This window comes from Mastacembelus armatus, chromosome 16 (genome assembly GCF_900324485.2).
Source record: "Mastacembelus armatus chromosome 16, fMasArm1.2, whole genome shotgun sequence".
NCBI lineage: Eukaryota > Metazoa > Chordata > Actinopteri > Synbranchiformes > Mastacembelidae > Mastacembelus > Mastacembelus armatus.
In genome coordinates this window covers 3,361,081-3,376,551 of record NC_046648.1, presented here as the reverse complement: position 1 = coordinate 3,376,551, position 15,471 = coordinate 3,361,081, and the positions used below count along the sequence as shown (strand labels likewise).

Below are 15,471 nucleotides of genomic sequence, written 5' to 3'. Positions count from 1 at the left end.
AGATGCACTCTTCATGAAAGGACAGAGCAGACTGTTCTTCCTCAGGAGACTCTGTTCTTTTGGTTTGTGCAACAAGCTACTGAAGATGTTCTATCAGTCTGTAGTAGCGACTGCACTGTTCTTTGCAGTTGTGTGCTGGGGAAGTGGCATCAAGGCTGGTGAGGCCAACAGACTAAATAAGTTAATCAGGAAGGCAAAATCTGTTGTTGGACTGGAACTGGACAGTCTGGAGGCTGTGGCAGAGAGGAGGATGGTGGACAAAATAAACTCCATATTGGACAATCCTGCCCACCCACTTCATGAGGAACTGTGGCGAATGGGAAGTTCATTCAGCCACAGACTAATTCCCCCTAAAGCCAAGACTGAAAGATTCAGGAAGTCTTTTGTGTCCACGGCCATAAGACTCTATAATTCCTCAATATAAACAATAACGCACACACGCGCGCGCACACACACACACACATGCATGTAAGCACACATACATACACACACACGCACACACACATGCAGGTACGCACACACACATACACACACATGCATGTACGCACACACACATACACACACACACAAACCCCCCCAAATAAATAGTTAATTACTGTATTACTTTATTAATTACTTTATGAATTACTATTAATCAATATAATTTAAATAATCTCTAATTTAATAACTGCTGTAACAACTGAATTTCCCCTTAGGGGTTAATAAAGTACTTCTTCAAAAGGGTGCTTCTACACAGGGTCTGAATACTTATGACCATGTGATATTTCAGTTTTTCTTTTTTAATAAATTTGCAAAAATTTCTACATTTCTGTTTTTTTCTGTCAAGATGGGGTGCTGAGTGTACATTAATGAGAAAATAAATCAACTTTTTTGATTTTGGCAAATGGCTGCAATGACACAAAGACTGAAAAATTTAAAGGGGTCTGAATACTTTCCGTACCCACTGTATGGGGGAGATGCGGACTGAGGAACTCAATTTTGATGGGCCTACCCCAGGTGTGTGTGGACAATTTTCTTTTCATGAGGCTAGTGTGAGGATAGGAATGGACCTATAGTGATAGCCCAGAGAGATGCACCAATGAGGCAGAAACTATTAATGATGGAAGCTTGGTATCTGTCTGTTATAAATGTTAAATTAAGTCATAGTAGTTTTTTGAAACATGATCTAGATGGATATTGGACTGTCAGCCCATTTCTTTTATTCCCACTCTAGATAGAGAGAAGCATACAAATGAGAAGTATTGCTGTCTGTGACATTGCCTGATGGGTGCTGTGTCATATCTGATGGTAGAAATGTCTGATGGTAGAATAGGCCTGAAATAGAGATATTGGTACTCTAATACAGTGGTGAACTGGGCACTGTGCAGACAGACAAAAGAGATATAGAGTTGGAAGTACAGTGGCTATCATCTCTAAAACAAAATGTGATTTCCTGTCTAGAGCCAGTGTTTTGTTTGTTCTTCCTGGGCTACTGTGGAAATATGGCAGCCTCCGATAAAGGCAAAGCACTCCCTGTAGTTTTAATAGACCACTAATGACAACATACTGTATTTATGAATGCTATATTCTATTCATACTAATAGGTTGCTGTATAGGCGACACATTAAATCTTTAAATAAATGCTTAAATACTAGAAGCAGAGATCAACATTTTTCAATTTAAAAACATTTCAGTTGACTGGAGGGTAAAGCCTTTATTTCAATGTGATGCAATAGGTTATAGACATCGGGTTAAATCAAGCCATTTTCAACAAACATTATTGCATATATTGACTTTTAGGTCTGACTACAGGGTTAATTTTAAATCAGACTGAAATCTAAAAGTAATACAGGATTTATTATTTTTTTAGTGACTTCGGTGACGTCAGTGTCATCCAGGCATATATTTCAGTAGAAAAAAAAATGCAGACAAAATATGTTCTGAATTGCTGTGTATTGTATATCAGCAGAAACTGTCAAACAGACCGTAATGAATTTTGACAGTCTTACCAATTCTAAACATATTGAAAGAAAATAAGCAGAAACAGGGATAAAGCAGGATTAAAATTAACAAGATATTAGCATATGACTTTGAGCTAATGTTTCACTTAGCCACAAGGCTCGAACTCAGAGGAATCATCTGATTCTGTCCCAGTAACTTCCACCTCACACAGTGTCAGGTATTCTTGTCTTCCAGGAATCACAATGTTTACATATCGTCCTTCCATTCCATTACACTCAAAGGTTTTGGAGGTTCCAGCTGGGATAGATGAGATCACAGCACATCTGAACACAGAGAAACAAAAGCAAATGTTACATTAATACACCATGCAGAGATCGAGAATAGTTGTAACTGGATATTGATGAGGCCATTGTAGGAAAGAATATGAGCTTGTGTGGAAATTATAGATATTTACTGGACTAATTTTCTATAACTGACCAGTGTTAAATATGTAGCACAAGACAATATTTTGACATTGATTATTTTCTTTAAATCATTTTTAAAATGTCTTTTAAATAAAGATATCTAATGGACTAATTTCTTATAAATGACATAATTTCTAATAAATTCACACATAATCTGATTTAAAGTGCTTTTACCTGGGATTAGAGTTGCCATTGTCATTGAGGGACTTTCCAATGTGGATCTCAGCACCATTGAGCCTTTCATGACAACAGTCTTTTCTGTTGGTGATGGTGACAGTATTGACCTTATACGTCTTCTGGAGGTCCAGTCTCCACCATGGATCTTGTTCCTTTTCTGTGTGAGTGCAGGATTTCTCTTCCCAGGTGCTGGCACGATTTCCATCAATAGCTCTTTCAGGGACACCAGGCCCAAACAGTGAAGACTGAGTCACTTTTCCTCCCCTGGCAATATTAGTTTCTGGATGAAGTTGTAAAATGTATTACTGAAGATCTATTGCTGAAGCCCCCAATATACAGTGGGTACGGAAAGTATTCAGACCCCTTTAAATTTTTCACTCTTTGTGTCATTGCAGCCATTTGCCAAAATCAAAAAAGTTCATTTTATTTCTCATTAATGTACACTCAGCACCCCATCTTGACAGAAAAAAACAGAAATGTAGAAATTTCTGCAAATTTATTAAAAAAGAAAAACTGAAATATCACATGGTCATAAGTATTCAGACCCTGTGCTCAGTATTGAGTAGAAGCACCCTTTTGAGCTAGTACAGACATGAGTCTTCTTGGGAATGATGCAACAAGTTTTTCACACCTGGATTTGGGGATCCTCTGCCATTCTTCCTTGCAGATCCTCTCCAGTTCTGTCAGGTTGGATGGTGAACGTTGGTGAACAGCCATTTTCAGGTCTCTCCAGAGATGCTCAATTGGGTTTAGGTCAGGGCTCTGGCTGGGCCAGTCAAGAACGGTCACAGAGTTGTTCCGAAGCCACTCCTTTGTTATTTTAGCTGTGTGCTTAGGGTCATTGTCCTGTTGAATGGTGAACCTTCGGCCCAGTCTGAGGTCCTGAGCACTCTGGAAGAGGTTTTCTTCCAGGATATCTCTGTACTTGGCCGCATTCATCTTTCCTTCAATTGCAACCAGTCGTCCTGCCCCTGCAGCTGAAAAACACCCCCACAACATGATGCTCCCACCACCATGTTTCACTGTAGGGATTGTATTGGGCAGGTGATGAGCAGTGCCTGGTTTTCTCCACACATACCGCTTAGAATTAATGCCAAAAAGTTCAATCTTGGTCTCATCAGACCAGAGAATCTTATTTCTCATAGTCTGGGAGTCCTTCATGTGTTTTTTGGCAAACTCTATGCAGGCTTTCATGTGTCTTGCACTGAGTAGAGGCTTCCGTCAGGCCACTCTACCATAAAGCCCCGACTGGTGGAGGGCTGCAGTGATAGTTGACTTTGTGGAACTTTCTCCCATCTCCCTACTGCATCTCTGGAGCTCAGCCACAGTGATCTTTGGGTTCTTGGGCAGTTCCTTCGACCTCATGATTCTCATTTGCTCTGACATGCACTGTGAGCTGTAAGGTCTTATATAGACAGGTGTGTGCCTTTCCTAATCAAGTCCAATCAGTTTAATTAAACACAGCTGGACTCCAATGAAGGAGCAGAACCATCTCAAGGAGGATCAGAAGAAATGGACAGCATGTGAGTTAAATATGAGTGTCACTGCAAAGGGTCTGAATACTTATGACCATGTGATATTTCAGTTTTTCTTTTGTAATAAATTTGCAAAAATTTCTACATTTCTGTTTTTTTCTGTCAAGATGGGGTGCTGAGTGTACATTAATGAGAAATAAAATGAACTTTTTTGATTTTGGCAAATGGCTGCAATGACACAAAGAGTGAAAAATTGAAAGGGGTCTGAATACTTTCTGTACCCACTGTATGTCTTTATTTGACAAAACCCACTAAAGAAACCCTTTCTGTGAGTGTATGTGAAAAATGATGTACTGGACATGCTAAATGCTACCTATTACTAGTTGACTGTTACCTGAAAGCTGACCAGTAACTTCCACCTCACACAGTGTCAGGTATTCTTGTCTTCCAGGAATCACAATGTTTACATATCGTCCTTCCATTCCATTGCACTCAAAGGTTTTGGAGGTTCCAGCTGGGATAGATGAGATCACAGCACATCTGAAGGGAAAGAAATTAAAATATAACAATGTTCCTCTACAGAAACTGGAGCTTTTGTAGAAGTAGAACTCAAAGTTAGTTGTCATTGGATACTGATAACGCTGATATGGGAAAATATTGATTCTTGCCAGAAATTACCTATAGGGCTATAGGTAACCTAGTAAGAAAAAAAATGAAGGTAAATGAAAAAGCCAGTACATTAAACTGCATTGAAAACAAAGTTGATGGCTCAAAGTTGAAACTATTACAGACATAACTTCTGGTTGCAACACAAACCAGTGGGAAAATAATTTGCCAAATGCAAGTTGTCCCCTAAGTTACATACACTGCTGAAAGTCTCACCAGTGAAACTGTTTGCCTCCCTTTGCCGATTATTGTGTGTTGAGGGAAGGAATGACAGACAATTATTTCTTAAACAAAAATAATAAAACATTAAGCACCATGAAGTACAGGATGTTATCGTGATATTTACATTTACAGTAACAACCAGATGGAGACTAAATGGACTGCGTGTTTGCATGTAATAAGACTTTTTATTACATTACCTGATATATATGTAGGTTAAACGTCCCGTGGTAGTGATTAGTGAATGTGATAGATACCATTTCCTAAGTCAAATGAAATGTTATCTATCACACCATAAGAGTTTGATGAGGAAATTAAGCTCTAATTTAACTTTTTAGCTGTCATTGTGATTAACATAATTCACTCTTATTTTATTGCCTCTTTTCACATTCTCCACTGAAATAGTCAAAATCTTTCTTTGTTTGTTTTGTGTTTATTAAGCTTCATGTTCGGTCATCTATTCTTCTGTGAGTTTTCCTGATAGTTTAGTTTTTTTCACGGTATCATTTCAGTAGTGGTATTGAAATGAATAGGCAGGTATTGGTTTCAAAGTCATAATTTTGACATCAACATAACACTAGTAACCAATGGCCTAATTTCGTTTAACCTGTAATGCAACACATTACATGAGTTTAAAGACTTTTACCTGGGATTAGAGTTGCCATCATCATTGAGGGAGTTTCCAATGTGGATCTCAGCACCATTGAGCCTTTCATGACAACAGTCTTTTCTGTTGGTGATGGTGACAGTATTGACCTTATACATCTTCTGCAGGTCCAGTCTCCACCATGGATTTTGTTCCTTTTCTGTGTGAGTGCAGGATTTCTTTTCCCAGGTGTTGGCACGATTTCCATCAATGGCTCTTTCAGGGACACCAGGTCCAAACAGTGAAGACTGAGTCACTTTTCCTCCCCTGGCAATATTAGTTTCTGCATGAAGTTGTAAAATTTGTTACTAAAAAAAAGTTATGTAATGTATGCAAACCAAGCTTTACATTTCTTGATTTGACCAAACCCACTGTGTAACATGCAGTGAATATTTGGTTTAACCCTGTGGTAACTACCTATCTTTGTACTACTTTGTACTAAGAGTTACCTTTCTTGGTTTTTTAGGTAGAATTTAAACATGTATATCAGCTGTTTCTCATTATTATTTTCTCATCTGTTACATATTTAAATTAAAACTGTTTTCTTGAACCAATTACAAGAATAAAAAAAAAAAAAGCATCCCTCATCTTTGACATTATTCTTAAACACAATCTCGACATCCTGTGCTTAACTGAAACCTGGCAGCAGCCCAACGACTTCACTGAACTTAATCAATCTATTCCTCCTGGTTTCACATATCTCACCCATCCACGCCTCTCGGGACGCGGTGGCGGCCTCGCCATACTGTACAACCTTAAATACAAAATATCCATCCACCCCACTATCACCTTCCAGTCCTTTGAAGCTCTCATAGCACATATTCATGGTCACACACCAACCTTCTTGGCCACTATCTACCGCCCACCAAAACCTAACCCGACCTTCCTGGACGAACTGTCTGACCTCTTAGCTGACCTCATCTCTCTGTCAGCCAACATAATTCTTCTTGGTGATTTTAACATCCCCTTCAACAATCCCAACAACACCACAACAAAAGACTTCATTTCCTGTCTGGACAGCTTTGGGCTCCAACAATACATCACCTCCCCAACACATTCTCTAGGCCACACCCTTGACTTAGTCTGCTGCTCTGGCATCACAGCTCAGTCATGTTCTACCCTCGACACCTTCTTCTCCGACCACAAACTAGTCTGCTTTAACTCCAAACTACCTCTCTTCAAAACCCACCTCTCCCGCACCATCACCTTCCGTAACTTAAAGAACATCGACCTCCCCTCCTTCACTGCTGCTCTCAAAAACCTTTCATGTACTAATTACACACCGTCCCTCTCCAACATGTTATCCAATTTCAACCGTGAGCTACGAAATCTATTCAACACCTTCACCCCACTCAAAACTAGATCTGTATCCTTTACGCACTCTGCTCCATGGTACACACCCAAACTCCGCCTCCTCAAAACCCAAGCCCGTCGCCTTGAACGTCTCTTCAAAAAAACCGGTTCATCCACCCACAAGGACTTATACCTAAACCACATACTGAAGTACAAGCAAACCATTACTCAAACAAAATCTGACTTCTATGCCTCTCTTATTGTATCCGCCTCTGGCTCCACGCGTTCCCTCTTCTCCACTGTGAAAAATTTATTGGGCCCTCCCAATACTCCTCTCTTCCCCTCACTCTCCACCACCTTGTGCAATAACTTCCTGGATTTCTTCTCATCAAAAATTGAAAATATACACCAGCAATTTCCCCCCATCTGTGACACTGCGAACTGCCTCCACTGTACCCTTCCCTGTCTATGAGTATCCTCCCTGCTTTCGAGTTTTATCATTCCATCCACCATGGTTATCTCTTCCCTGATCCTCAAATCCAAACCCTCAACCTGCAAACTTGACCCCCTACCAACCAACCTCGTCAAGCTCTGTCTCCCCTCTCTCCTTCCTCATCTTACCCACATTATTCACACTTCCCTCAGTTCTGGCATCGTACCCCCATCACTCAAGACAGCCATCATCACACCAATTCTAAAAAAACCTGGTCTCGATCCTGCCGACCTTAACAACTTCCGCCCTATCTCCAATCTCCCGTTCCTCTCCAAAATTCTGGAAAAAGTTGTTCACCACCAGGTCCATACCCACCTTTCCGCCAATAGCCTATACGAACACTTTCAATCTGGCTTCCGCCAACTTCACAGCACTGAAACTGCCCTGGTCAAAATCACCAACGACCTCCTAGTAGCCGCAGACTCTGGCCTTGTCTCCATCCTCATCCTCCTTGACCTAACTGCAGCTTTTTGACACCATTTCACACAATATTCTCCTCCAGCGCCTTGCTTCCCTCGGCTCGATCCTCTCATGGTTCACCTCCTACCTCTCTGACCGCACCCAGTCCGTCCATCTCCAGAACCTCCACTCCCAGCCCTCTACTGTCAGTTGTGGTGTGCCTCAGGGCTCTGTCCTGGGGCCCCTCCTCTTTATTATTTATTTCCTTCCTCTCGGAAATATCTTTAGGCAACATAACATCAATTTCCACTGTTATGCAGACGACGCCCAGCTCTACCTCTCTGCTGCTCCATCTTCTACACCCCCCCCCCTTACCTGCTTACATAATATCAAATGCTGGTTCACCCATAACTTTTTGAAACTCAACCCTGACAAAACTGAAATTCTCCTCATGGGCACCAGATCCACCCTTTCTAAAACCAGCACCTTCCCCATTCAAATTGACAACAATACTGTCCTCCCCTCCCCCCAAGTTAAAAGCCTGGGTGTCATCCTAGACGGTACTCTCTCCTTCACTCAGCATATCAATACCACTACCCGGTCGGCCTACTCCCATCTCCGTAACATAAACCGCAACCGTTCCTCACTCACCACCGATAGCACGGCCATACTCATTAATTCCTTTGTCACCTCTCGTTTGGATTACTGTAATTCACTCCTCACTGGTCTACCTCTCAAATCACTTCGCAAACTTCAACTTGTCCAGAACTCTGCTGCCCGAATCATCACCAGAACTCCATCCTCACATCATATCACCCCTGTCCTTAAACAACTTCACTGGCTCCCTGTGTCCTTCCGTATAAACTATAAAATCCTCCTCCTCACCTACAAAGCCCTCCACTCTATTGCCCCACCATACATCACTGAACTACTTCATATCTATTCTCCGCCTCGTACTCTCCGCTCCTCCACTTCCACTCTCCTCTGCACCCCTACAGCGCGCCTGGCCACCATGGGTGCTAGATCCTTCAGCCACACTGCGCCCCGCCTTTGGAACATTCTCCCTCATCGCATCCGGTCGTCTCCGGACTTAGCAACTTTTAAATAATCACTCAAAACATATCTGTTCCGTATAGCGTTTTCCACCTAACTCTCTTAACTTCTCAAAGCAGCCCGTGATATTCTACCACCCTCCGCCTATTTCATATTGTCTCATACTGTTTCATATTTGTTGTTCTGTCATCTGGGTTTCTGTATTTCAATTTACTTTTACTGTACTTCGCCCACTTCCTAGATACTCCACACTTTTGCCTTTACATTCTCGCCCTGTTTATGCATTGTTGTTACTGTTGTTTTAATGCACTCTATGTACTTCATGCTGTATGCTTCCTTTTCTCTGTGTAAGGTGACCTTGAGACTTTGAAAGGCGCCATGAAATAAAATGTATTATTATTATTATTAATAGTCTCACCAACAGAGTATGTCTTTCCTAGAAGAGCCAAACAGAGTAGGACCACAGCTGGAGACATCGTCCTGTGCTGAAAGTTTGTCCTCTTTCTGTGGGACACAGTAACAGTAAAATGTTACTGAAATTTAATGTAATAACCTATGCATATACTTATACACACATATTATGCAGACACTGTTTTAAATAATCCCCTTCCCTAGTTTTGTTGTTTTAAAGATTAGATTAGATTGAAGACACAGGAGAACTCTGCACAGTCTTTTATATTCATATATATATATATATATATATATATATATATATACATATATGCATGTTGAAATTTACCAGTTTGTTTGCTTATAATTCACCTCATCATTACACAAATATATACAGTGGGTACGGAAAGTATTCAGACCCCTTTAAATTTTTCACTCTTTGTGTCATTGCAGCCATTTGCCAAAATCAAAAAAGTTCATTTTATTTCTCATTAATGTACACTCAGCACCCCATCTTGACAGAAAAAAACAGAAATGTAGAAATTTTTGCAAATTTATTGAAAAAGAAAAACTGAAATATCACATGGTCATAAGTATTCAGACCCTTTGCAGTGACACTCATATTTAACTCACATGCTGTCCATTTCTTCTGATCCTCCTTGAGATGGTTCTGCTCCTTCATTGGAGTCCAGCTGTGTTTAATTAACCCTCTGGGGTCTGAGGGGGTTTTTGGGGCCTGGACAAATTTTGACATGTCCTGACATTTGTGCTTTTTTCAGTGTTTTTTAAACATATTAATGTCTAAAGTCTAATAACACTGTAATCAGCACAAAATTGGCTACAATAATATGTGAGCTTCAAGTTTATACATTATTGTGTTTTTGAGAAAAAAGTGTTTATGCATGGCTAGTGAAAAACTACAATTTTTTACTCACTGAAATAAGACCATAAAACACAAACAGAACATTGGTTCACAAGACTTTGGAGACCAGCATGTTGTAGGCTAAAGTGTTTACTTCAATGTCATCTTGTTCACACATTCACAGTAAACAATACACTGATTTAAATTTTCTAAGACACTTTTTGTCCAGAAAGGCCATATGCAAGAGGGTGTGTCTGAGGATGAATAGTCATGTGATTTACCTGAGAACACAAAAGACGCACTGAACGACCAGACAAAGGCGCGCATAATGAGCCTTTCAGTCAATGTAGATGGGACGGATTAGTGCTGTACAATACAACACAATGAGGAGCAAACGATCCTCATTTGAGTTAAAATCAGTGTTTTTACTCTGAGGACAAGCTAAACTATTTGTCTCTGTGAGGAATGTAAGGAGCGCCGCTTCACGTGCGTAACGCGCCATCATCCAAACGGGCCGAAAAAGTGAGTAAATTCTATGATGAAGTTTGATATTTTGTGTCATTTCTCGGGGGCGTGCACATATTTACCTGGTTCACCTGAGATTATTTACATGTGAACAGTGGACAGTGTACAAGGCGGGACCGCATTACCTGTAATGAGGTGAGACAGGAAAAAACGGACTTCTCCTTACGTTCATACGGATTAAATAAAAAGTGATGATTTGTTTTTGACTTGAATTGTTTCACTCAAAAGAAAACATTTCAAGCTTTCTAGCCATATAATTCTTATTTTTATGAGCCAAGTATTCGCTGAGATTCTGGTTGTTTTATTTACGCGTCTGTGAAGAGAAATGGCAGAGACAGAAAAGTCCGAGAGCGCACCCTGTCGGCTTTCTTTATTTAAAAAAACCACAACGTTTTGTTGTTATTATGATGGTATACCACTAAAACTAGACCCTTTACAGATTTGAATGATATACTTCTTTTATCTGTACGATCAGAATTGACGGAGTAATTTAAGTTTGTTTCGGCCTTATCAGAAAAAGATGCGTCAAAACGCGCCGGCGCGTGCGTCGACCCCAGAGGGTTAAACTGATTGGACTTGATTAGGAAAGGCACACACCTGTCTATATAAGACCTTACAGCTCACAGTGCATGTCAGAGCAAATGAGAATCACGAGGTCGAAGGAACTGCCCAAGGAGCTCAGAGACAGAGCTGTGGCAAGGCACAGATCTGGCCAAGGTTACAAAAGAATTTCTGCAGCACTCAAGGTTCCTAAGAGCCCAGTGGCCTCCATAATCCTCCAATGGAAAAAGTTTGGGACGACCAGAACTCTTCCTAGACCTGGCCGTCCAGCCAAACTGAGCGATCGTGGGAGGAGAGCCTTGGTGAGAGAGGTAAAGAAGAACCCAAAGATCACTGTGGCTGAGCTCCAGAGATGCAGTAGGGAGACGGGAGAAAGTTCCTCAAAGTCAACTATCACTGCAGCCCTCCACCAGTCGGGGCTTTATGGCAGAGTGGCCCGATGGAAGCCTCTCCTCAGTGCAAGACACATGAAAGCCTGCATTGAGTTTGCCAAAAAACACATGAAGGACTCCCAGACTGTGAGAAATAAGATTCTCTGGTCTGATGAGACCAAGATTGACCTTTTTGACGTTAATTCTAAGCGGTATGTGTGGAGAAAACCAGGCACTGCTCATCGCCTGTACAATACAATCCCTACAGTGAAACATGGTGGTGGGATCATCATGTTGTGGGGGTGTTTTTCAGCTGCAGGGGCAGGACGACTGGTCGCAATTGAAGGAAAGATGAATGCGGCCAAGTACAGAGATATCCTGGAAGAAAACCTCTTCCAGAGTGCTCAGGACCTCAGACTGGGCTGAAGGTTCACCTTTCAACAGGACAATGACCCTAAGTACACAGCTAAAATAACAAAGGAGTAGCTTCGGAACAACTCTGTGACCGTTATTGACTGGCCCAGCCAGAGCCCTGACCTAAACCCAATTGAGCATCTCTGGAGAGACCTGAAAATGGCTGTCCACCAACGTTCACCATCCAACCTGACAGAACTGGAGAGGATCTGCAAGGAAGAATGGCAGAGGATCCCCAAATCCAGGTGTGAAAAACTTGTTGCATCATTCCCAAGAAGACTCATGGCTGTACTAGCTCAAAAGGGTGCTTCTACTCAATACTGAGCACAGGGTCTGAATACTTATGACCATGTGATATTTCAGTTTTTCTTTTTTAATAAATTTGCAAAAATTTCTACATTTCTGTTTTTTTCTGTCAAGATGGGGTGCTGAGTGTACATTAATGAGAAATAAAATGAACTTTTTTGATTTTGGCAAATGGCTGCAATGACACAAAGAGTGAAAAATTTAAAGGGGTCTGAATACTTTCCGTACCCACTGTATTTTAGTCACTGCCAGTCAGTGTTAATTTTGACAGCAGATTTTAATTCAGTTTTCGTCATTGTCTTTTGACTAAAACAAGTTTCATTAAACATATGGAATATGGGCTTTTCATAAAAGTCCAAAAATTACATATGCATTGTTTATAACTTGCATATGACATTCTTCATTCTTTAACGCAAAAGTGCAACTCCAAAATATGTAAAAGAAAAACTGCTCCACGTGGTTTGTCTTGACATCAAATGTGAAACTGACCCATATGTCTTTTCTGTGTTTTCTCCCAGCTGTTGCCATTTCATTATGGTTTAAGTCACACAGACATGTATGCACGATGATGTTGTGTACTTGCGCATCCTGCGTCGCCAGGTGGATCAGTTACTTTTGAAATGTGCGCGTGCATCTTACGCGTCTTACAAGATTAATTCTGATTGGATATTTTCCAAAAACGTCATTTTTTTCTCGTTTTTATTAGTTAACGAAAATGTCAATATATTTTAATTATAGTTTTCGTCATCACATAATCATCACTTAATTTTTTAGTTATCGTCTCATCAATAAATCCGTCAATAAAAACGTGTCGACGGAAATATTTCGTCAACGAAATTAACACTGCTGCCAGTTTAGTCTAATTTACTTGTATGATTTTTATCTTCCAAATATTTTTCTTCTAAGGATTTTAAGGCTACCTCCTTTTCCTCCTTGGTTGTTTAGGTTTACACCACAAGCTCAGTAGAAAAGGCTGTTAATGGACAGCTGGGTTCACTCACATTTTGATTAAAATACTCTTCAGTGGATTTGGATTGAGATTAGAAACCAAAACAGCAAGTAACACAATTATATTTCTTAAGTCCAATTCAATTATTGATGTACCTACTTAATATACCTGTTTTGTCCCAGAAATTATAATGTATATGCTTTTAGTCCCTGTTTGCACTGTACAGACAACAACTACCAGGAATACTTTAAAAAAATATATCTGAACCATATGATAACCTGGTATTTGAAGTTATGTGGAGTGCCTTTTTTAAATTATGATTTGGCCAGGATTTATAAACATCTAAGAAGGAACCACAGTGAAGATTTCTGTGGCACAAATTTTGCTTCAAAAACGGTTTTAATATAATTTCAGTTTGAAATGTCCATTCACTTACACCTGTATCCTGGAACTTCAATAAGTGTCAAGTCAGACTTATTCTTTCTATTCTCCTTCTCAGTTATTTTTACTGAATACTAGTTCCATTTATGCTTGTCTATTTGTTGTTTTCAGGAGTCAGTGGTCACATTGGAGACAATTTAAATAGGCATGTGCTGACTGAATATAGGAATGCACAAAAAATTATGTTGGATTACAGTTGATGATTTTGAAATATATTTGGTTATTACACAAAGAACAGCAGTTGTCTTCTCTATTTTCCCTGTAAAATATTATTCACACCTATAACAGTTTGTGAAAATACATGAAAATGACACATATCACAGACATAAGATCTTGTTACAAAGTCTTCAGTATATCACCGAAGCACATTTAGATCTGTCTTTAACATAGGAAGACTGAAGAGGGGTTGATTAATTAATTCTCTTTAATACTTACTAGGATGGACTAACTATTTGGTGTAAGCCAAATACAGCAATGATTATTGTACCTTATGAACCATATATCTATGCATTAACATAATTAAATCAATACTTTATCATTGCTTCGAATAGTATCTTTTTGAGTTGCCTGTCAAGCTGTTGCTCATCCCTCTTTTAGTCTGAATTATTTTGTTAATCCACCATGAATTAATATTGTGGCATTTTCAAATTACATTATTACCCACATATTTGAAATTGTACACAAATAAAAACATTATTGTTTTATCAGTATATAGCCCATATAAGATTACTACTGTATCTGCTCGTTACCAATATGTAGTTTATGTGTTAAAAAATTCATATGGTAAAAAATAAAACCAATAGCATGCCGATCATTGCATCTGACCTACCTGCACGCTCTCAAGTTGAAGTGGAGGTCTACTTTCATGCAGAGAACAGTTATTATATACTACAGAGCCACAGACTGATATCTGTTTAATTAATGAACACCCTGGACAGGTGAAGTGTTGTTTTAGTACATTTACTTAATTTCAATCCACACCCTCTTCAAATGTCAATAGCTAAGTGTTTATCTTTTCAGGTCACACCCTGTCTCAAATATTATGTTTCCCTGAAGCTGTGATCAAATGCAGTTTAATACAGCTCATTTACAAGATGTATGAGAAGACAACTGCTACTACTGCTCTGTAGTTGTTTCTTGTGTCAGTGTTTGTGTATATACTTAGTGCTCACTTTTGATTGTGTTTTTTTTTAGGGTTAATGTGGTTTTCTGGTTAAGGTTAGAATTTGGTTCAAGTTAGGTTTAGGGTAAGATTTGAGGCTAGGCATTCAGTTGTGATGGTTAAGAGTACTTAAAGGTGCGTTGTAAATGAGTAAGATAGTAGGAGTGTGAGATAGTGTGTATGTGTTTTGCAGTGTTGTTTGTTAGAGCAGTCATATAAAGTAGTTAAAAAGTAGTGTTGTCAATGACTTACCGCAACTAGTCTGGCCAGCCAGACCCACACCTTTCTTAGCGAAAGAATGTGGGTCTTGACCCCTGCCATAGGGAGTCTTTTGCTCCGGCCTCAAAAAAGCCAGGTCTATCACAGCCATTTATCTGCAACGTGGCGGGCTTTACGCTCCGGTCGTCCAGTCAGATTTAAACAAGCCTTGCACACACACACACTGACTCGTTGCTGTAGTAATGTAATAGTAACTGTGATGTTTCTTTCTTTTTGCCTTTCAGGAATAATGGACTGTCGCACATTTTATGGGCATAGTAGCAGGCACACATTGAGCATTCTGTCTCATTGGTGCGCAGCCCTCGGGGCTATCGCTATGGGTCATATCCCCTCTTCGCGCCTGCGCACTGAAGAGAAATTCATTTACGCCCACCCGGGGTGGGCC

The 15,471-nt window shown here is 40.0% G+C and overlaps 1 protein-coding gene across 1 annotated transcript; it reads right to left on the bottom strand.

The window, feature by feature from the left end:
• Positions 1-1,673: 1,673 nt before the first annotated feature.
• On the bottom strand, positions 1,674-14,579 carry LOC113122506 (uncharacterized). Its single transcript, XM_026293911.2, has 6 exons — positions 14,475-14,579; positions 9,245-9,330; positions 5,589-5,871; positions 4,452-4,597; positions 2,580-2,862; positions 1,674-2,264 (listed from the first exon to the last, which is right to left on the bottom strand). The coding sequence occupies exons 1-6, from the start codon at positions 14,510-14,512 to the stop codon at positions 2,087-2,089; spliced, it is 1,014 nt and encodes a 337-aa protein (XP_026149696.1). The 5' UTR covers positions 14,513-14,579; the 3' UTR covers positions 1,674-2,086.
• Positions 14,580-15,471: the final 892 nt, after the last annotated feature.